Source organism: Mytilus galloprovincialis, chromosome 6, assembly GCF_965363235.1.
Source record: "Mytilus galloprovincialis chromosome 6, xbMytGall1.hap1.1, whole genome shotgun sequence".
NCBI lineage: Eukaryota > Metazoa > Mollusca > Bivalvia > Mytilida > Mytilidae > Mytilus > Mytilus galloprovincialis.
In genome coordinates, this window is record NC_134843.1 from 34137813 (window position 1) to 34161961 (window position 24149).

At 31.3% G+C, this 24149-nt stretch overlaps 1 protein-coding gene and 1 pseudogene across 1 annotated transcript; both read right to left on the bottom strand.

Annotated features, from left to right (window-relative positions):
* Positions 1-3910: 3910 nt before the first annotated feature.
* On the bottom strand, positions 3911-8824 carry LOC143078577 (tyrosinase-like protein 1; annotated as a pseudogene).
* Positions 8825-16922: 8098 nt separating this feature from the next.
* LOC143078578 (tyrosinase-like protein 2) lies at positions 16923-21526 on the bottom strand. The gene is made up of 4 exons (XM_076253434.1): positions 21506-21526; positions 19184-19549; positions 18572-18684; positions 16923-17805 (listed from the first exon to the last, which is right to left on the bottom strand). The coding sequence occupies exons 1-4, from the start codon at positions 21524-21526 to the stop codon at positions 16923-16925; spliced, it is 1383 nt and encodes a 460-aa protein (XP_076109549.1).
* Positions 21527-24149: the final 2623 nt, after the last annotated feature.

Consider the following 24149-nt stretch of genomic DNA (forward strand, 5'->3'; position numbering starts at 1 on the left):
CCGTTTTTTTTTTTTTTTTTACCTTAAATGATTTACTTTTACAAACTATGGGTTGTCTCATAGGCACTCATATCACATTTTCTTATATCTTTTACAGAGAGCAATTTTTGAATCGTCTTTATTAAAACTTGAATGTTTAACACTAAACTTATTCATCTTTCATTTTCTTTATTGTAAAGGTGTTCTATACGTAGATACCAATAGAACACATAAAGGTTTAATAAAATCAAATAATTTTAGAGCAGTTTGTTTGTTTTCATCTTAACAGAAGCTTCTCTAAAACTTTAAACAAGCTTTCAGTAATTTCAATTAGTCAAAAGCTTTGATTTGGTTGTACTGAAAAACAATCAGATACTGCTTTTGTGATTTACCTTTCATTGGAAAAGTTACCTTTGCACACTTATTGTATTTGTGTTAATAGAGTTGAGTGTTTGGTTTTGTCAATTTTAAACAATTTCTTATTTACCATTTACCTCGAAGTTGAGTGTTTTTATACACTGTATGTTTGAACTTAAAACTGCCTCGCAAGAAGATAAAACATTTCAAGTCAATGAAGTAAGGATGACATACCCTAGTAGGTGTTTTTACACTTCTTAAAACCTCATATAAGTATATTGAGGATAAAACAAATAAAGTAGAAATAAAGAAACTGCAGAATCAATAAAAAAGAAAAAGAAAAAAACTCAAAATTTGACAAACAGGTTATACTTCGGTACGGAAATGATTTAACAAACCTTTCTAAAATTGTCCGTTTATAATTTTTGAAATAATTAAGAAACTAAGGTTTTAACTCCCTCAGGCAAAGTTGACTTTAGATGAATTTGGCTATTTATTTTAGTTATTTTTGAAATATAGCTCTTTAACGATTTCGGTACTTATACATCCTCGGATTTCAAATGTTTGGCTTTGGGCGTTCCTGATGAAGGTAAATCCAGAAAAGCGCGTCGGATGCGTGAAATTATTAAATGCGCTGTTTTTTATTTTTGTTATGACTTCACCGAATGAGAATAATATGCAAGTTGTCAGAATATGGACAATATGACGGTAGTCACAATATGCTTTTTTCCCTTTAGGGAACCTGAGAACATTTACGTAGGGTTCGTGTTGCTAACCAGTCTTAAGTTTTCCATATAATTTGTCAACTATTTTTTTTTTGTCAGTTTGTCTTCGATTTTTGGTATCTTCGTTGTCTCTATTCAGAAACTATGGTTTCAATTCAAGCAAAGCTGACCTTAGATGAATTTGGCTATACCATTGTGCTTTTATCCTGAAGCTTGTGACGTTACTAATATAAGTACAAGAATATCAATAGCTTTGAAATACTTAAATTAGAGTGTTCTTTATGAAATTAAGTTATATAGATACAAACAAATTGCCCAGTGTTTATTTATTCGTCTCTGTCTTCTTCAATGTTGTCTGACATCTTCTGACAGCTTCTAAATTACCACTCTTAAATTAAGCTTTAAGATAATTCATAGCGTATATTTTCAAAACGATTAACTTTATCTGAAGTTGCAGTTTCAGTGCAAACGATCCACCAGGTAATATGTTGTAACAAATATTGCAAAATGTCAAATTCTAATCAGTAGTTTATAAAGTTTCAAGACATATCATGTTTAATCAATTACAAAAAAAATGGATGAGATATTTTCCATGTTAAAATAAAAGTTAAATGTGATTGATGATTTTCTCAAATTTATATTTTGCAGAAATACAATTATAACTTTTTTTTGTATTAATAGTTTTTACTAAGTTAACATTTAACAAGATCCTACTTTATACATGTATACGGAAGCAGTCAATATGTCATTAAAGTGAAACAAATATTCGTTTATAATGAGTTTTATTTTTATTTCTTTTCCTATATGTTTAAAATAAAACTTTTTTTTCAATTATTTGTCAAAAGTGTACAGACCAACAATATTTTTTTGCTGTTCGATGTGAGCCAATGCTCCGCATTTAACACCGTAGTTTGACCTATAATGGTTAACTTTTACAAATTGTGACTTGGATGGAGATTTGAGTCATTTGCAACCAATTATCATCTCCTTATATCTATAGACCTTCATTTTTGGTTCTAATCGCACCTTATATTTGAAAATAAAAACTAAGGCGATGTTTTACAAGATTGTGTTTTCAACTACTTTTAGTGTTTATTTTGAAAATAATGTGCAGTAAATAAGAAATTAGACGAAAAAGGTCGGTACCCGAAAAGGTGTTTATTTTGTAATATATATTTTATTTTTTTATATCATTCTCAAATTTCATCTATAAATAAAGATGTACAAACAATAATCTTGTTATAACTCCTAAGTATATAGTTAACCATACTTGTTACAAATTATAAAATACTATAAACTCAATAATACAGTACAGAATACATCTGCATTGAGATCTATTTCTTGATAATTTAATTTTGGATGTAACGCGATTTCTGATTGGCTGACGTTATTTTGTTATTAGTCCATAGACATAATTAGTCATGTGACCGTGACGTCATCAACGTTTTCTCATGGTGTTCTACGGTAAAAAATGGAATTTAGAATTAAATTATAAGAAATGACTGTAATATTTTTTCTGTCTATTCGAAATAACATAAAAAATGTGGTGCACACTGTTAAATAACCCGCTACGCGCGTTATTCAATGTGCACCACATTTTTTATGTTATTTCGAATAGACAGAAAAAATATTACAGTCATTCCTTGAATAATATTATCAATATTTGACCATTTTTCTTTTATTCTGATTGCTTTATTTGTCGAGCACAAACTCATAGAGACCATGTCAATCCTATAATAATAGCTAAGCCATTCAATTGCTTCAGCAACAGATGGGACTGTAAATCTAACTCTTCATAAATAAACATATCCCTTCAATATCCCAATATATGTATTAAGAATATCTTTAAATAGATAATATTTAACACCTAAGACTATACTTGATAAGGTTGGGAGAAAACGTACGTTACATACCTCTTCAATCTTTTGATAAAAATTAAGCCAAAATGTTCGAACATATCTACATACAAAAAAAGAAATGTTTATATGTTTCTTTAATTTCTGTACAAAAAGTGAACAGTTCTGTTTCACTATATTTACACTTCACAAGTAAAGTATGTGTTCCTAGAAATCTTTGGAGGAATCTCTATTGAAATGCCCTTAATGTGGGATCTTCGTTTATACGTAAAGGAAGACAAAAAAAAATAATTCCATTCTTCGGCCACAATATCTATTCCCAATTTCATTTTCCATTTCTCTTGTATGCGTGATGGGGTTTCTTTTATTTTATCTAGAAAAAAAATATAAAAATGTTTTCATACTTTATCCACTGTTTTTATGGCGGTAACAATTTTGTGACTGACAGTATATTTAGTTTGAAAAATACTTGAAAATGATTAACATTTTTTTCATTCCTTTACAAGTACCAAGATTAGTCCATAGAACTCTAGGAAAGTGGTTTTTATATTATAATTTCTAAAAAAAAATCATTATAATTGTAAAATTCTCCATTTTCCTTTATGATGTCATTTATGAAAAATACATTATTCTTTATCCAACTTTTATAAAAAGCTGTTTTTCCATCAATCATTATATTTTCATTTAAAAACAATGGTTGAGACACGATGTCACTTGGGCTGTGGTCAGAGGTTCACATAGTGAGGCCCATGATGAAATTACATTTTGCCAAAAAGGGTTATATCTTTTTTTTATTTTATTTGTACCCGAAAAGGTTAATTGTTAAATGTTGGTGGCTTGGCCGTTATCAGAACGCTTTGAAGAAATTACTCGAGATAAAATTAGATCAGAAAATTCAAAATAATCAAATTTAACATGAACTCTTTTATATCCTTATCATAATGTTAAACAAACATTTTAATTACAACCCTATGCAACAAATAAAATTAATAATTATAAATTTTCAAAAGGAATTAACACTTTGTAAATTGTATGCATATTCAATGATCTACCTTCACCAGCAACATTCAAACCCAAACCATACAAAATAAAACTTCAAATATCTTGTCATTTTGGATTCTAGTAGTCATTGTACAAAAAAATCCTTCAATGCTTCTAAGTCGTTCTGTAAATAGTACTGTAGTATTTGTTTATGACTTTGAAATGTTATTAACGGTCAAGAGCATAAATAAAGCATACGAACATAATAGAATTACATTAATTCGTTTTTGGAGTGTGAAAAACACCTTTTGAATATACAAATAAATTATCCGGTCTGTGTTTTTTATTACTTGTTTTTCTGATTAGTATCGATCTGATTAGTTGAGGTATTTCCAATAGTTTTTTTTTTATATAGTTTGTAAACACGTCTTTTCCACTTTAGAGGCAGGGTTTGGTGCCCATAAATATGTTTAACACCGCCACATTCTGTATATATAAGAAAAGAAGATGTAGTATGATTGCCAATGAGACAACTCTCCACAAGTAACCAAATGACACATAAATTAACTAATATTGGTCACCGTACGGTCTTCAACAAGGAGCAAAGCCTATACCCCATAATCAGCTAAAAAGGCCCCGAAGTGCCAAATGTAACACAATTCAAACAAGAAAACCAAAAGGCCTAATTTATGTACATAAAAAAAAAATGAACGAAAAACAAATATGTTACACATCAACATGCGACAACTACTAAATTACAGGCTTCTAACTCGGGACAGGCAAATACACACAGAACGTTGTGGGTTTAAACATGTAAGCGGGATCCCAACTCTAACATGGGATAGTGTGTAAATTAACTCATCATAGATACCAGGACTAAATTTTATATATACGCCAGACGCGCGTTTCGTCTGCAAAAGACTCATCAGTGACGCTCGAATCAAAAAGAGTTAAAAAAAAAAAGCCAAACAGTAACAGTACAGCAGCATAAGAACGAACTATAAAATTCAGTTAGAAAAGCTTTAACTCATTAAAGCCTAGAGCACTTAAATCAGTGATAGTGGTGATTTGCTGTGTTGTCTCTTATTTTCTTTTTGTTTGTAATTTTGTACATAAATCAAACCGTTAGTTTTCTCGTTTGAATTGTTTTACTTTTGCCATTTCGGACCCTTTTACAGGTGACTGTGTAGTAAGTTTTTTTGTTCATTGTTTAAGTTCATATGTAAACAAATAGTTGTTAACTTTTATATTATTTGGTTACTGGTTGAGATGTGTCTCATCAGCATTCATATCGTAATAGTTTTGTATATCTTGATAGTCCTTTTAGTTTGGTTCACATTTATGACTTTTGGACTATCTAAACCACTATTTAATTCAATCTTATCAAACGAAAGTATTCTTCTGTTACTAAAAGCATGCTTATTCTACTGGACAACGTCTATTTCTGAAATAAAGTTTTTTGGGAATTTTCAGATATTCTCGTGGGCTCTAAATGTGTGCTTTTAATAGAAGACATGTTCGTGTTTGTTTAGAATTCTTATTTTGAGGCACACCACAAGAAAAATCAGATTAAATTATATTATACATTAGATCAATAGGATAACGTTAATTTAAGGCAACATTTGACGTTAAAAGTTACCATGATGATGGTTTTTATTTAAATAATTGCAAATTCTTAAATTATACTGCCTACGTTTACCAAAGGACTTCATTTAAAAAAAAACATTTCCACATATAAGAAAATTTGATTTGGATAATTTTGTGTTATTGTGCTATGGTGAATTTTTTTTCCCATGTCTTTCATTTTTGCAAAAGTGCTTTGCATATATATCTATAGCCGGAATATCTTGTAAGATTTCGTTCCTGATATCTTGTAACGCTGTCACTGGTGTTGACACATCTGCCATTCCAGACGCAATATCAATCGGGGCTACAGCCGCATCTGAATCAAAAAGAGCAATACTACCACCCGCACTTGGTGCACCTGATACTTCAGACGTTGCCTCTGTACATATATCTCTATTTTGGTCACAGAATAAGTCTTGACTATTCGAACACTGATTTTGACATGACGGGGCAGGTGCATATCGTCGCAAACGGGCATATCTATTACTGTAGCCTTCTCTATTTGTAATCGGAGGGTTTGGTCGGTATCTGTAATTGCTAAATCGCATTTGATCATCTGGAGGATGCAACGGAAAACATAATGGATAATCAGCAGGAGCATTTAAATACGTCTTCTAAATAATTCCTAGACATAGTCAACAAATGCATGATGACACCAGAAAATTGGATCAAATGCAGCACTGACCCCCGCTTTCATATCTCCGCCTACCCAGACATGTACACTAGCGTGAAAGCATTCACAGCAATACCTACTTTGATCTCGTCGTACAATCTGACTATGACTTGTTCTTGATAGCACGGCCGCAATTGCATTTTTAGAAATCAAACCTCCCGGTCCATTAATTGCACGCCTAATTCTTTGGCCAGATAAGTTTGCAAAAAAACCTTCAGTAACTCGATCAAATGGTGTTCCAAAATATCTGTTTGAAAACAAATCTGTTCTTGCCTGTCTATTTCCCATGGCCTGATCTAACGAGTAGTCCAAATAAGGAGCAGTTACACCTGGTCCAAAAACAGCCTGCAAAAAAAAAAAAAAAAAGTAAAAACACAAAAATACTGAACTCCGAGGAAAATTCAAAAAGGAAAATCAAAAATCAAAAGTCCAAGCACATCAAACGAATGGATAACAACTGTCATATTCCTGACTTGGTACAGGCATTTTCTAATGTAGAAAATGGTCAATGCAGCTTCATATCTGAAAAAATAGGATAATTCAAGATATTATATAGATAAAGAAGATGTGGTATCAGTGCTAATGACACAACTCTTCATATAAGTCACAATTTATAAAAGTAAACCATTATAGGTAGAAGTGTGGTCTTCAACGCTGTGTCTTGGCTCACACCGAACAGCAAGCTGTAAAGGGCCCCAAAAATAACAAGTACAAAACAATTCAAACGGGAAAAGGAACGTTCAAATCTATATAAAAACGAGAAACGAGAAACACTTATGAACTACATCAACAAACGAAACACAAGTACAGAACATCAGATACCTATTCATCAACAAAAACAAAACATTTTGTTTACAAGTAATACAAAAAAAAAATCATGTAATTATTATAACAAAATAATACCACAATAAAATGCTATAATTCGATTTTTTTAATAATCATTGCATTTTATTATTGTAACTCATCTGCTTTCATAGCTCTTCATAATATATCGTCAGAAAGATATCAGCAATTATGTGTCTGTTGATTCCCCTGTTATACCGACAAATCTGACATCATATGTGGCATATAAAGAGCTGAAAGGTATAACAATTTTGTCAATTGTTATGATATACGCATACTGCTTTCAAATCTAGTTTATTTAATAGATACATAACCCAAAGATTTTTTTTAAAACAAATAGTAAAACAATGTTCTACAGCAAGACAATATAATATTCAGTATAGGCTAATACTATGAGCACTTGAACTTACAACAACAACTAAATTCTGAAAGGAAAGCCGAACCTCAATGTTCTCGATTTCCACCTGTGTGAATAGTTGCTATGTTGTCATATGTATTCATATCTGGACGAACTCCCTAAAATATCAAAACATAAAATTGAGAATGGAAATGGGGAATTTGTCAAAGGGTCAACAACCCCATACAGTAAGACCGTATCTTGTTTTATCATACGTATGGGTATAATTGTCATATGTCTGTTTGTTATCACATTCGCCCGTATTTAAAGTCGTAACGTTCCATATATCTTTTATACATACACAAGCATCAAGAGACATGTGGATTAATTTTTATATTGATTGATTGATCGTTTGTTGCTTGGTAGTGTAACGGAGTGTAGCAAATAGTTAATGCATATATCCAAATTAGCAATTAATACTATATGAAAGTACTGCAGGGTAGACCTATCGGCATTTTAACTGTCTCTAGAAAATGATGACAAGTTAAATAGTGGAAATCCAACGCAACCCGTGAATTTGATGGATCAAATTAAAGTTAATTCCTTCAAGCTAAGTTGTAGAACTTGAAAAAAATAGACGATAGTTTAGTATTATTATTCTCTATCCAGTATGCATTGATTTAAGTCATAAATGTGTGTACTACCGATAGAATAAGTGACGGTTTCAGGAAATTTCAAAATATATAACAGTTAGTGTATTTAATTTAAAAAAAAGATTTACACTTGACAATAATTAGCTGTGTGTTGTTTAGATGCTATTAACATTTACTGTAGATGAGGCATTCAGTTTTGCTTTTTTGTGTTTTTTTTTTTTTTGCTTCACGTGTTACTTTTCAATGTTTACTATTATTTCTAATTATCTTTACTTGGCACTTTTAAAACCAATGATTTGACAACCTATTAATACTTATGGTAGAAAAAAATGGTTATTGCCTTATCTATTGTTATTGTATGAGCATTTTCATTTTAATTTTCAGATAAGTAAGATGTATTTACACTTTGTTTCTTGACCTAGTCTTTATCTTATCGAAACAATACTTACAAAATGATGTTTTAACCTCTGTACAGCTTGTGCATAACGTAAAAAGTTGGTTTCGTATGGACCCACTCTAACTTCCTGTCTGACTGGTACCCCAGTCGCCTGCCTTTTTTGTCGAGATTTATCAGCTTAAGTCGCCTCACTGTTGATTTTTCGCCATAATGCCGTTAGGAAATTAGAGGAACTTGTATCGTGTAGTGTGTCGACAGCTAGTTGTAGAAATTTATTGAAGCATATTATATTGATCCCTCTTTCAAAACAGTCGGTTTTGTGATCCGTTGAATTAATTTGATATTGTATAAATTCTGCCTCAAGGCTTTGGAGGATAATCGCCAATAACATAAACATAGAAGAACTGACCTACCAATGAATGAAACATTTAAATGAACAGAAAAAAGTAAACTTTCAAAAATTCCGAACTCCGAAGACTATTTAAAACGGAAAGTCCGTAATCAAATAACAAAAATTAATAAGCTAAAACTCATCTAACATATGGATAACAACTGTCATATTTATGAATTGGTCCAGGCATTTCTTATGTAGGAAATGGTGGATTAAATCTTTTATGCATGTAGCTAGCTAAACGTCTCACTCGAATGACAGTCGCATCAAACTCACTACAATGTGTGAACAAAAAAAAACAGATATAATAGGTGAAAATGTCACAAATAGATGAACAGCAGTCAACATTGTGTTATTATCTTTATCACTATCTATATTATATTGATATCGTTTTATTTTTTAGTTGACGATTTTGAAACATAAGTTATACACAAAAATGCATTACAAATTCGGTTTAATAAAAGTTCAGTTAGAAAATTACTGTAACATGCAATAAATACGACTGATTGTTTGCTGATAATAAGCCTGAACATTTTAATAGATTAAGATACCAGACCGATTAATTCAGTCGTTGTATATTCCAGCTCTACAATAGCTTAATTACTTAAGGTGGTACCTAACACTACAGGGAGATAACTCTGTAAAGTCAGCTAAACGTTTTAATTACGTTCTGTTGTAAAGGGAATATCAAGATTCTCAATGATCAAAATTGGTGTTTGTCAAACTGATATATAACCAGTGTAATTTTTCTGACAAAACGGTTGGTTCAAAATTTTTGATATTTTTATGTTTTTGTTGAAGGGTCAAAGTAAATACATTGTCAAAATTTTATGAAAATTAAACGAGCCAAATTAATTTTAGTGAAAGTGTTCAAATGTGGCATAACGTTTCTGCCTTTTCGCCATCGTATGTGACGTCACAATTTTTTTAATTACGTTGACGCTTGGACTGATTCGGATGTGTGTCTATTTTGTGATAAACTTGGGTTTAGTTTTCTGTAATTAGTTAATATTTCAGTTTCATTATGTATATCTCTTTCATATTCATTTGTTAACATTTACTGTTTGCAATAGCATTAAGTATTCTATATAATAAGGATGTTCTTATCCCGTGCATAAAAACAATGCCGTATTTGTCAAAACCTTTTCAACTTTTAATCTTCAGTGCTGTACAACTTTGTACCTTTTTCACGTTCGATCTTTTATATCTAGGCGTTATGTATTCAGGTTTAGTTTTCTGTAATTAGTTAATACTTTAGTTTCTTTGTGTATATCTCTTTCATATTCATTTGATAAAATTTACTGTTTGCAATAGCATGAATTGTTCTATATAGTAAGAATGTTCTTATCCCGGGCATAAAAACAATGCCGTATTTTGCGAAACCTTTTCAACTTTTGATCTTCAGTGCTGTACAACTTTGTACTTTTTTCACTTTCGATCTTTTATATCTGGGCGTCACTGGTGAGTCTTGTGTGGGCAAGGCGCGTTTTTGGCGTATTGAATTTTAAACCTGATACTTTTTGTTATCTATTAATCATGTTTTTCTGTGTCTAATATGTTCTCCTATTTATTTGTATTGTAGTCCTGTAATATTATGTTGTCATTTCAATGTTATATTTAACTTTGCCATTAAAGTGCGAGGTTTGGCATGCCTTAAAACCAGGTTCAACCCACCACTTTTATTCCTCTTTAAAAGTGTCCTGTACCAAGTCAGGAAGATGGTCATTGTTATATATTGTTCGTTTCTCTTTGTGTTGCATTTTAACGTTGAGTCGTTTGTGTTTTCTCTTATTTTTGAGATATTGAGATAAGACGTGGCACGGTACTTGTCTATCCCAAATTCATGTATTTGGTTTTCATGTTACATTTGTTATTTCGTGGTGTTTTGTCTGATGATTGGTCTGTTTCTGTGTGTGTTGCGTTTCGATGTTGTGTCGTTGTTCTCCTCTTATATTTAATGCGTTTCGCTCGGTTTTGGTTTGTTACCCCGATTTTGTTTTTTGTCCATGGATTTATGAGTTTTGAACAGCGGTATACTACTGTTGCCTTTATTGGGTACCACCTTAACGACAAGCAAATTAAAAAAAAAACAATACAAACCAAGGTACTGTAGATATGCATCCTGCAACCTATTCAAGGAAAGCTCCCGAATGAATGCTTTTAAAAAGTATATATTTTGATGAAATAGTTACATTATTATAATTAAATTATTTCATATGTAAATTAAGTGATGTACTGTTACATGTAAATATCAGTCTGATTTTGATCGACTAGATAAATACACAAGAGAATGCATTATTAGAAAAACAACATACATTGGAAGAAAATGTACATTTTTTGAAATTTTTTATCAGGATTTGTGAAATAATTTAATTTAAAAAAAAGAAGATGTGTTATGATTGCCAATGCGACAACTCTCTACAAGAGACCAAAATGACACAGATATAAACAATTATAGGACACCGTACGTCCTTCAACAATGATCAAAGCTCAAACCACAAAGTAAGCTATAAAAGGCCCCGAAATGACAATGTAAAACAAAAAATTAACGGCCTTATTTATGTACAAAAAATGAACAAAAAACAAATATGTAACACATAAACAAACAACAAACACTGAATTACAGGCTCCTGACTTGCGTTCAAAATTGTTCACACAATTCTAGCTCATTTTTTCTTTATTCAACAATTGAGCGAATTAACTTCTTATAAAAAATGTTGCAAAAGAACGGAAGAAATACTAAAGGCACAATGAAACATAAAATATGATGACAAACTGACTACAGCATTGCTAAATATTCTTGGACCCTTGAAATGTAATTTAAAGTGTTTAAAATGTCGATAATCGTTGATAAGTAACAAAGATCTCTGATAATTAATGACAATAAGATTAAAGATCATGAAGAAAAAGATATCAAAATTGAGAATGGAATGGGAAATTGGTGAAAGAGACAACAACTCTACCAAAGAACACAAAACAATAGAAGGCCACAAATCCGTCTGTCAGCCCGTCCGTCTATCAGGCTGTCCATCTGAATGAAACTTGCGTAAAAGTTGCTTTAGTTTCTATGAAAGGAAAGGAATTCCTATTTGGTCTGCAGCATTATTTATGTTACATGGAGTTTTAGCGAGTAAGACATTGTAACATCTGTCGTAAAGCCAATTTCTGTTAATTGATGGTTTGAAATTCACGAAAGTAATTTTACGCGCAACTCCGACCTTTACTGACAAGGATTGCCAATTTTCATGCCGAAGTTCATATGCGTTTTTTGAGGACTCCAACAACCTCCACAATTAATTCTTAAAAAACAGACCACTTTATCACTGAACCAGTAACATATTTGTTTAGGGTTCAGCTGAAGGATTCCTCCGAGTGCAGGAGTTTCTTGCTGCATTGAAGACCCGTTGGTGGCCTTTGGCTGTTGTCTGCTCTATGGTATGGTTGTTGTCTCTTTGACACACTCTCCATTTCCATTCTCAATTTTACTTGATAACAACCACCATATTCCTGACTTATTGAAGGACATTTTATGTAGAAATTGAAGGCTTAACATGGTTTTAAGGCTTTTAAACCTCCCGCTTTCTTCTATATGTCAATGTAAAGAATACCGTTAGATTAACAACACTACGTGACAGTATTAATAAATTCAAGAACACTATGGATAGAGACATTATACATACATCAATAATAAAACTGTACATTACAACATGTAAACCATAACAATGTACGCCAGTACACCATTTGTATAAACGACACAAAACATCAAAAATATAAACTTCAAAATCCCATCCTCTTTTCTTCAAATGTGACATCCTTGAATGAGACTTACATATATCTAAGTGTTTGTACTTGTATAAGTAATATAACTGGTGCCAGGATCTGCCAACCCTTTTAGGGTTCACCCACGGTTTATGGAAGGGTAAGTGTTGATCAGTATTTTAAGTTGTTTTCCATTTTGTGTTATATAGAGATGTTTGTCTTATCGTTGTTATTAGTTTTTTTTTGTCAGGACTTTGTCAGGTCGTCTCCGTCATTTGGTATACGCAGTCTCTCTTTCAAAAAATGATCTTTGGTGAATATTTTTTCAAAACGATCCTACCGATTCTACATATAAATTCATTTATTTATGTTCGACTCTTTGAATGTTGTCTGATATCTTATGGATTTGCAGTTTTGAGCTATACGAGAGTTTGTAGTGATATGTTTTTTTCTTTTTAATATCGATTACGTGAGAAATTGCAGTTTCAGCCCGAACGTTACACCGGTTAACATGTACTACCAAAAATTGAAAAAATCAAATTTAAATTACTTTGTCAAAATATAATTGTAAAATAAGGAAACAATTATTTTGAGGTGGTTAAAATTAATCATTACTAAACACAGAAGAGTTTAATTCAGTTTAACAACATAATAAATGTTTACTGTGATTGATGAGTTTTGATTTTTTAACATTAGAATGAATATGCATATTCATAAAACATATAATCGCTCGCGAAATTTAGTTGGTTTACATCTATAGCATATAAGATAAATTAATTAAAAATAAAACAGATGCAAAAACTCATCAAAATTGTTGTGAAACTTTTTTTTCAGAACTTGTGAACGTATACCAACCGGTTCTAACCAATTTCGAATAATTTTGATGTCAACCAAATCCTTTAGCGAATCGCTATCCACTCGTTCCGTTAAATCATAAATTATTGGAAGTTTACCAACTTAACCGTTTGATTGCCTTAGAGAGTCAAATTTAATTTGTTATGTTATTGTCTAAAAGTTTGACTTTCCCGATTGGCTAATTATTATCGAGGTAGAGTGGTGAAATCTGCACATTCCGAGGACTTGATCAAATTTCATGCTAAAGAAAACGATTAACAGACAAACAATAGTACACAGAAACACAACATGATATCCTTTTGGGTTGAAACATAAAAACTAGATATCCTATTTATGGTACCTATTTAACACAATCACAAGGGTATGTTGATAAGCAATATATCTACAGCAAAGCACAAGGCCAAATTTTGATTTTTGGTTTTGATTCTTTATTTTTCAATGATAACACGGTGAAATATATCGTTGAGTAAATAGAAGAAGATCAATTAAGAAAGGGTCTGTCGACTCACAAATGTTTCTAGCGTTTTGTAGAACAAAATTTGAAATTGTTGTTGTATCTATATTGTTTAATTTAATACTTATTCTACAAGACCGTTCTATGATATTTTATCAATGTCAATATTATATAAATCAAGTCCATGTTGTTTATGTTACTTCTATTTTACCATCCATAAAATTAAAATTGTACTGCCTAAACAGCCATGTAATTATTTATTACTTTTCGACTTCTTGAAGGTGCTCTAATACCTTTTGACTTAGAACTTTTGTGCTTTTAGATCATTTGGACTCATTGTGTCGATTTAATTTTATCTTAGAAAGTTGCACAGTCAGCACATTGCACAATAATAAGTTTATATTGAAATATCAATAATCTGTTTGATTCTTAAAAAGTAATCATGTTTTATGATTTACGATAAAACGGACGAAAATGTTTCAATGTGACAACATGAAACAGTCTAACTTGATTGGAGAGTTTATAAATTTAATATTTTGTAGGCCAAATATAAATTTGTTGTTGTATTCATATTGTTTTACTATATAATCATTTTACAAAACCGTGCTTAAGACATGTATAAACTGTCAGTTTAATATTAAATCAGGTCAAAGTGGTTTTTTTTTTCTTTTATTTAATAATTTTTGCTGTCCGTTATTGATGAAGTATCTATACTACTAAAACTAAAGACCGTTTTTTTTTTATTATTATTAGATAAACGTATAACTGAAAAACGCTCAGACTTATATAAGGGTATATATAATTGAGAGGGTATACTGAAAATTTCACCCTTTTACATCGATTACTGTTTCAAACAATAAACAATTAGACAAATTAATAAATTCCTGATCTATCCGATGCAATTGCCTTTTAGTCATGTCATGTGACAATTTGCTGGTTCTCGGTTGACTACTACACTTTGTTCATAGACATCCTTTTATATTTGATCTATTGTAGAATCTGATTAGTCGTCCAATCAAATAACGTGTATTACACTGCACTTCACATTGTAAACATGAAGTTTTATTTAATGTTTCAATCCATAAAATGTTATCGCAAATCAGAATGAATATTCTTTTTTCCTTGCAGCAATGATATGAACATTTTTTAATGCAGGTTAAAATCTATTGTCGAAAGCACAGCCTACAATTCAAAAGTTTCCATTTTATATGACGTCACTTTGTTGGATATATAATACAAATTTGCATTTTGCTTTACAAGTAAATGGTACAAGAATAACTATGGAAAATACGATGTTCTCCTTTCAGAGGAGCATAGATATTGATGTGTTGGTGTTTATATAGAGTCATCATAAATTCATTAAAATTAACGAAAAATTTGAAAAAAAACAATGCTGAGAATGTATTTGGATGACAAAAACTCAAAACAATTGCATAAAGATAGCAAACACACTTCAGGTCAAGTAACAGTAAATGGGCTATGTCGCAGATTTTGCTAAAATTTTGCATATAACTTTGGCTCGTTGAATTACAATAGAAAATCAATAAAATAATGTATGTATCTCTTTTACTATCGTAAATATCGTAGTTTGATTTCTTTTAATATGGGTGACTTTTGGTATAGAAACACATAAAATCGGTGAAAAACCTTTCTTAAATTTTTCTTAAAATCACCTAATATCTAATTCTACTCCGTAGATTTTTCTTTAAAAAAAGAAAAACCTATGGAGTAAAATTCAGAGTTTTTTTTTATTTCTAGTCAAATTTAAGAAGGTTTTTCGCCGATTTTATGTGCTTTCTACAAATTAAATGTTCACCCATTTTTTTAAAAATTCAATCAGTAATATTTCAAAAGTTAGCTTAAACAAATGCATTATTTTTTCTAATTTTCAGTTGAAGTTCATTGAGCCAGATTTGTATTCAACATTTTGCATAATTTTGAAAAACAGCCGTAAAGTTTAGTCTTAAATGCATGATTTTCTTATTAGTTGTTAGTGGCTTTGAACTAGCTGTCAGATAACTGCGAGTACTCTCAGATCTGTTCCTAGTGTCTTTTTGTTGTCTGGATGTACAAGTAACCGACCACGTCCACTTGTATTTTTGTCCAATTGATGAGTTAAGACTTTTTCAACTGATTTTTATAGTTCGTTCTTATGTTGTACTGTTATACCAAGGTTAGGGGGAGGGTTGGGATTCTGCTTACATTTTTAACCCTGCCACATTATTTATGTTTGTGCCTGTCCCAAGTCAGGAGCTTGTAATTCAGTGGTTGTCGTTTGTTTATGTAACATATTTGTTTTTCCTTAATTTAAAAAAAAAAATAAGGCCGTTAGTTTTCTCGTTTGAATTGTTTTACATTGTCATATCAGGGCCTTTTATAGGTGACTATGTGGTATGGGTGTTGCTCATTGTTAAAGGCCGTACGGTGACCTATAGTTGTTAATGTCTGTGTCATTTTAGTCTCTTGTAGACAGTTGTCTCACTGGCAATCATACTATCTTCTTTTTTTATAATAACTGTTAATTGATCTTAATAGTGACATGCGGAAAAAAAACTTGAACAACAGTGCTATTTATTTACGTACTTATAAATAGAATAACACTAGAATTTAACCACGTAAAACAGCAACAATACACATTATCAGGTAAAATCCATGTTGGAAATATATAAAAGTAACATAGTTTTATTTTAACAGTTTAGTCACGTTACCATATCAATTTTATACAATACTTTCCGTTTTGAATTTCCCTTGGAGTTCTGTAATTTCACTGTTTTACTTTTTATCCATATATTCATAAATACAGAAACTGTTGATATAGCAAAGGCAAAACGAAACTCACAACTTTCATAACTCCATAAGATTGAATATTATTCCTGCTCAATTTTTGACTCCAATAATTATTTTTTTCTATGATATGGCTAACACTTCCTCACTTAAGTTTAGCTATTTTATAATTGGAATATGCATACATTAAAGTAAAAAACAAGACACAGTAGTTCAAATTAGGCATATATCCTTTGTTTTGATACAACTGTTTTATACATCATAAATAGAAGTTCCACGAGCGTATGGATCGATTTGATTTATCTCAAACAACTTAAGGGGTGTACAAGCCGGAATATCTTGTAATACTGCTTGCTCTATTCTTTGTAATGGGGTCATTGGTGCTGTACTATCTTCACTAACACTAGGATTCGCACCAACATCACAAAGGGAGGTCCTATCTTCAGCATATCGTTCATCATGTACTCTCTCTGTAGAGATACATATGTCTCTTTTGCTGTCACAATATAGATCAGGGCTATTGGAACAATGATTTTGACATGATGGCGCGGGTGCATATCGTCGAAGACGGGCATATATATTACTATAACCTTCTCTATTTGTTATCGGTGGATTTGGTCGGTATCTGTAATTACTAAAATTCATTAACCCCTCTGAAGGATGCAATGTGAACCCTAAAGGATAATCTGCAGGAGCATTTCTTATACGTCTCCTGAATAATTCCCAAACATAGTCAACGAAGCAATGATGAGACCAAAACATAGGATCAAAAGCAGCAGTAGTCCTGCCTGCCATGGTTCCATCTATCCAACGGTGAACAATGTTATGATAGCCTTCAAAAAAATACCTCCTTTCATCATCTTGTACAATCTGACTATGGCTTGTTCTTGATAGAACAGCCGCAATTGCATTTTTAGAAGTAAGACCCCCTTCTGCACCAATACAACGGATGATACGTTTCCCTGGTAAGTTTGCAAACAGACCGTCGGTAACATAACCAAACGGTGTCCCAAAATATTTGTTTGAAAATATAAAAGTCCTATTTTGTCGATTTTCCATGGCCTGATCTAACGAGGAGTCCCAATATGGAACAGTTACATCTCGTCCAAAAACAGTTTGTAATGCTGCTTCATACCTTTAGAAAACAGATAGCAAGGATGAAAATATCATGCCTTATAATTAAAAAGAGTTTATTAAAAAATAAAATAGAATTAATTACAGACACGTGCTTTGTGGTGTATAGCTGAAAATGTGATAGATATTCAATATGATGTTCAATACAACAAATACATAACAGTTTAAGGTCAATATATTGATAACCATTGTTCTTATCAGTTTTATCGACGAATAAATAAAGTTTTTCCCTTTTTTAATGTGTGTTATTATGTTTCTTTCTGTCTTAAGAATAAAGTACAGGTGAGTCTAGAGGTGCGAGTCAGACGTAAGAGGTTTTCATAGTGTTAGATTTATTCATTTTGCCATGGTATCTATGTTTTACCTAATTTTTGTAAGTGTATACAGAATTCCAAATGTGCTATCATTTACACATGTTTTTCAAATACAATATCCTTTGTAAGATTTATTTGTTTGTTGTTTGAAATTTCAAATCAGTTTGGTTGTATGTTTAAACAGTAGTATCTACTGGATCCCAAGCTTTTTCACATGAACAAATTATTTCGATGTTAGTCACTTTGCTCCCTCATTTGAACTTTAAACAGTTATCGCACAAGAGATAAGTTATAGTATCATTTATTCAGGTTCAAAAGTTATACGACCAAGGAAATATAAAGGTAAAACGATAAATGAAGGAAATCTATAATATAGATAAAAGGAGACAAAACGTGAGTACCTAGAAGTAAAATTAAAAAAAATACAATAGTATCAAATTTACATAAACTTACAGCAGTAAATAAATTCGGTGCCATGAGAAAAAAGCCGGTCCTCTATGTTCTCGATCACTACCTGTATGGATGCTGGCAATGATGTCATATGTATTAATATCAGGGCGAACTCCCTGAAATTTTGAAATATGCAGTTATTGATCCGCGTTTATACTACTTTGCTTGTTTTATTCGAACAGATTTTTTTTGTTTCCAATGTTAACGGTTGTTTAATAAATTTAAGTAGAGATTTTGCTGAAAGAATGGCCTAGTTATATCCCCGATGATACAATATGAATTGTGTATTCGAAATAAATCATTGATGGGACATTTGCTTTATAGTTTTAGCCTTTTATTACTAACTTATCATCATTTTTATACATTTTTTGCTTTTGAGCCACTTTTCTGGAATTACCTCTACCAAGCAAAATCTAGGCTTAAGTTTGCGAATCAAGTATGTATAAATAGCTGAATGTATTAATACCTGAATGATTCAAAACGCCTATATAGTCAGACGGGACATTAAAACAAATAGCTTTTCACTAAACATTCATCTCCATGATGTTAAAATATATGATAAGACGGACACGATAAACAGATAACAAGTCTTTGACAAACTACAATTATACATACAAAATGATTTTTTAGCCTCCGTACAGCAAGTGCATAACGTAGAAAGTTGTTTTCGTATGGTTCTGCTCTAACTTCTCGTCTGACTGGTACAAACATTGCCTGTCGTCTTTGGCGAGATTTAACAAGTGTATCCGCCTCACTATTGATCTTTCTCCATAGAGCATTTAAGAAATTTTTAGAACTTGAATCATTCAGCGTCTCTGTTGCCGGTAGTAGAAAGTTTTTGAAACATATTTTATTGATTCCTCTTTTAAAACAGTCTGTTTTGTACATGTGATTAGTTGAATTTATTTGAGGGGTTAAATTTTCTGTCATAATGTTTGGAAGAACAGCCACAAGTAGCACAATCAATAATAATAAACTGCTCTAAAAATAAATAAAGCATGTTACTGAACGAAAATATGGGAAATGATAACAATAACAAACTATAAAGCATATAAAACATGAAGTTATAATTTTTCCAGGTAATTGTAATATGTAAAGTTTTCTACTGTGGAATCGTTTGTTTTCGTGTGTATCAATTTTTGTGGATTTATGAAAACTTGCAATTTCGTGGATACAAATGTTATGATTTGGCAAAAGTTCATACATTCCTTTAGAAAATCTGTAAATCGTTGAACTTTAAACTCGTGGTTTCCCTGTCCCCACGAAATCCACGAAAATTGGTATCCAACAAACAATAATGAATCCACAGTAATTTGATAAACTTTTTATATTAGTACACATTAAAAAAACCAGATTGAAAACCAATACTGCATTTAGAATTTAACTTAACGAAAGAAAGGTTTGAAAAACTGTTCTTCGCGTATTTAAATTAATCAATTTTAGAAATAAGCCTTATCATTTGACTGAGTTGAGGCGACTGTAGTTTATCAAAGTTCAAATCTCGTAAATCGATAAGGAACAGACAAATCTATAGCCCTGCGAATCCTCAGCAAATTCTAAAAATTATTAATAGGCTATTATCAATAAAATAACACTTGTATCTAAAGATGTAAGATCAAGTAAACATGCCACTTGTGAGTTGAGACACCATCTAAGCGTATCGATCAATCATTTCGATTTAAAGTTATGAGGTATAAATGTAAATTGGCAACTAAATCAGTAACAAGCATTTAAACTCATATAAAGTAAAGAAAATACAGGTATACAGGGAGGGTTGAAATCTCACGAAACATATTGCAACCCGCATGTCCCAAGTCAGGAGTCTCTAGCCTTTGTTAGTTTTGTATTATTTTTTTAATATTAATTTATTCATATGTTTTCGAGTTTAGTATGTCGTCCATTTTCCCTTATCTGGTACACATATTTGTTTATGGGGCAGCTGAAGTCTGGTTGCGGTATTTTCTTGATGTGTTGAAGACCTATTCTTGGCCTTCAGTTGTTTGGTTTTTTTTTTTTTTTTTTTACTTTTTGGTCGGGTTGTTGTCTCTTGGTACATGCCTCATATCCATTCTCAATTTAACACTTTCTGAATTTTTGTTGTTTTTTTTTTTTTTTTGTTTTTTTTTTGTTTGCTTTTTATTTACCACTCTTACAATTTCATTCTAACTCATAAGGTCTTTCGGCCTTTTTAAAAAGGAAACATTAGGTAAAACAAAATTTGAAGTAATTAGAAACCGTCATAAAAGAATCGAACAAAAATTATAACCAAAAACAAACAAAATTTGAATACATTGTCCTTAAAGGGTATAACCTCTTATCAGGAATATTTATCAATTTCGGCGATATAACGTAATTAACTTGTCCATTTGATCATGTTTAATATTTTAAGTATGTCTCTATCCAGAATAGTTATCAGGATAATATGAAAACATAAAAGGATAAAATCATGTATATGGATGCAATCTTTTGAGATTGATTGGGTGTGATCATATCTTAGCTCAAATATAAGTAAACTTTTAATGTGATGAAATTAACATGTTAAACACATGCATCAAGGTAAATCAATTAAAACTGATAGATATAAATACACGTGAAATGAGTGCAAATTAGTCATCTCTCTAGCCAAGTAACACATGTTACAATTAATAAAAAAAAGCATTATAAGTCAAGGTACGGTCTTCAACACGGATCCTTGGCTCACATCGAAAATAAGCTATAAAGGGCCCACAAATAACCATTGTAAAATCATTCAAACGGGAAAGCATAACCTCCATAAAGTGTGAGATCAGTATATTTGCAAAGTAAGCATCTCTTGAAATGATCGATTCATCCGCTTTTTGAATCCCTATTCAGCCAAAATGTCACAATCAGGAGTAGGACACACTTCGTAAAATTACAAATTATACAATTGTACTGGTTAAATTTAATTATACCTACCAATGTTTCGTCGAGATGCATCTTGTTACCAATGCTGTGGAAAACCCCGAACAATGACTTTTAAATGGAAAAAAATGTTGAAATATGCACATTGCTTACATCTACTTTATTTGAACTTTGGTCTCATTGGCAATCATACCACATCTCCTTTCCTTTTTATGCGTAATTATCATTTATCAATTAGTATATGTATCAATCCGTCTGGTTTTGATTGACTAGCTAAATGGGGTGCAAACAAGAATCCATAATTAGGATACCTTTTTATAGTTTTGATGTAGAATATATTTGTTGACATTTCACAATTTTGCAAAATTTGAAGGGAATAATTTTATTTTATAGACAATTGTTTCTGATGTTATTTCATAAAAGCAGATTAAACAATTCTCATCAACCAATATAAGGGAGAAAACAATTATTAAACCGTTTTTGAAACATTATAATAAGTTTTATGTTTTGTGAGAGGCGGTATTGGTAACGTAAATTGGTATCTCTAATTATGTACACATATCAACTGTCAATGACCGGTCTAATAAAAGTTGAAATCAATATTCATTTGAAGCACTGCATTTAGAGTGTCCAATGAAAATGTCATTATTTAAAGGGTATTACCGGGGAAAAAATGTTTTTATCATTCAGGTTTACGTGAATACTTAAAAAAAACATTTAAAAATAATCTTCCTAGTACATAAAAAAGTCGATATAAAATTTTTGCCAACTAGACAATTATCCACTGGTGAAAGAAAAAGAAAAATGGTCAATATTTTATTTAATAACAAAACTAAATATGAAACAAAAAAATTAAATAAATTCATTTGAAAGCATCGGTTTAATTTTCATACTAGTATATGATTATATTATAGATCTTGACCTAGGCATTGATTGAAGGCTAAATTACCGAGAGAAAAACAAGTACATCTATGCATAACGTATAAATCTTCATCCTTAACGATAAAAAAAAACATCATGCTATTTTCTTGGCCTTAAGTCAAGCATACCGTGTGGTCAGTGGAACCCCCTGAAAAGGGAATAAAACAGTCTGTTAAGGTTTAAACTGATATTAACAGTCGTCTCCGTCTTAACACGAATAGAAAGCAGACAAAAAGGTCAATAGAACAAATAACAGAACAGTCTCTAGGATCGACACATATAATTATCGAAAGTAATATTTTCACATCATAATACGACACATTATGTTAAAATGCTAATACACCTGTCATTGTATTGTTTGATACTATGATCAACTCAGCAGTTAGGTTCACTGAAACACGAACATGATACTTTTATTAAAGGCATTGTTTGCAAAATGTGCATGCACAACTGATTGCCTTAGATATCCACGTAGAGGTTAACGAACTTCAACATGAGTTGCTATATTAGGCACTATATTATATAATTTTGTTTCTTTTTGAAGTAATTCAGTAGTACATTTCAATATGTATTAAAAAATGATTTAAGAAAAGGATGAATAAAACTGAAATTGCTGAGGTTATTACAATGTTGAGTACCGGCTTACTTAAAATTGAGAATGGAAATGGGGAATGTGTCAAAGAGACAACAACCCGCCCAAATAAAAAACAACAGCAGAGGGTCACCAACAGGTCTTCAATGTAGCGAGAAATTCCCGCACCCGGAGGCGTCCTTCAGCTGGCCCCTAAACAAATATATACTAGTCCAGTGATAATGAACGCCATACTAATTTCCAAATTGTACACAAGAAACTAAAATTAAAATAATACAAGACTAACAAAGGCCAGAGGCTCCTGACTTGGGACAGGCGCAAAAATGCGGCGGGGTTAAACATGTTTGTGAGATCTCAACCCTCCCCCTATACCTCTAACCAATGTAGTAAAGTAAACGCATAACAATACGCACATTAAAATTCAGTTCAAGAGAAATCCGAGTCTGATGTCAGAAGATGTAACCAAAGAAAATAAACAAAATGACAATAATACATAAATAACAACAGACTACTAGCAGTTAACTGACATGCCAGCTCCAGACTTCAACTAAACTGACTGAAAGATTATGATTTCATCATATGAACATCAGGCACAATCCTTCCCGTTAGGGGTTTAGTATCATACCATCATAACATATATGAGAAGAACATAACCCGTGTCATGCCATAATCTTCTAAACTGAATAAATGCTTTTGGAAAAAGTTAAAGGTTATGTCGTGAATGTATTTCCTATCCAAATCTATCTTCCACAATTTCATGTGGTTTTTACTTATTATATATTCTGATCTACATTAACATATTCAATCATTACCAGACTGATTGATACATGTAACAATGAGTCATTTTATTTGGGTTTTATTTAATCATAATAATGTTCCTGTCTCAACAAAATATTTACTTTAAAATGTTTGTGCGGGGTCTGTCCTAGAATTGGCAGTAAGATGGATATCATCATCTCATTGGAAGGTATTGTTTTTGAACATTTATTTGAAAAAGTATCGAACTATATCTGTTAAATAAGTATATTCATTATCACTATACAATTTAGTTTTCGACATGATTAAGATATGTAGCTTGTCAATGGATAGAGAGCGGGCAGACAAGATTATACAATAAATATAGTAGCGGGTAAACGACTCGTTGGAATTATAAACATAATTTACAAAACTGTTTTCCAGTTTTTT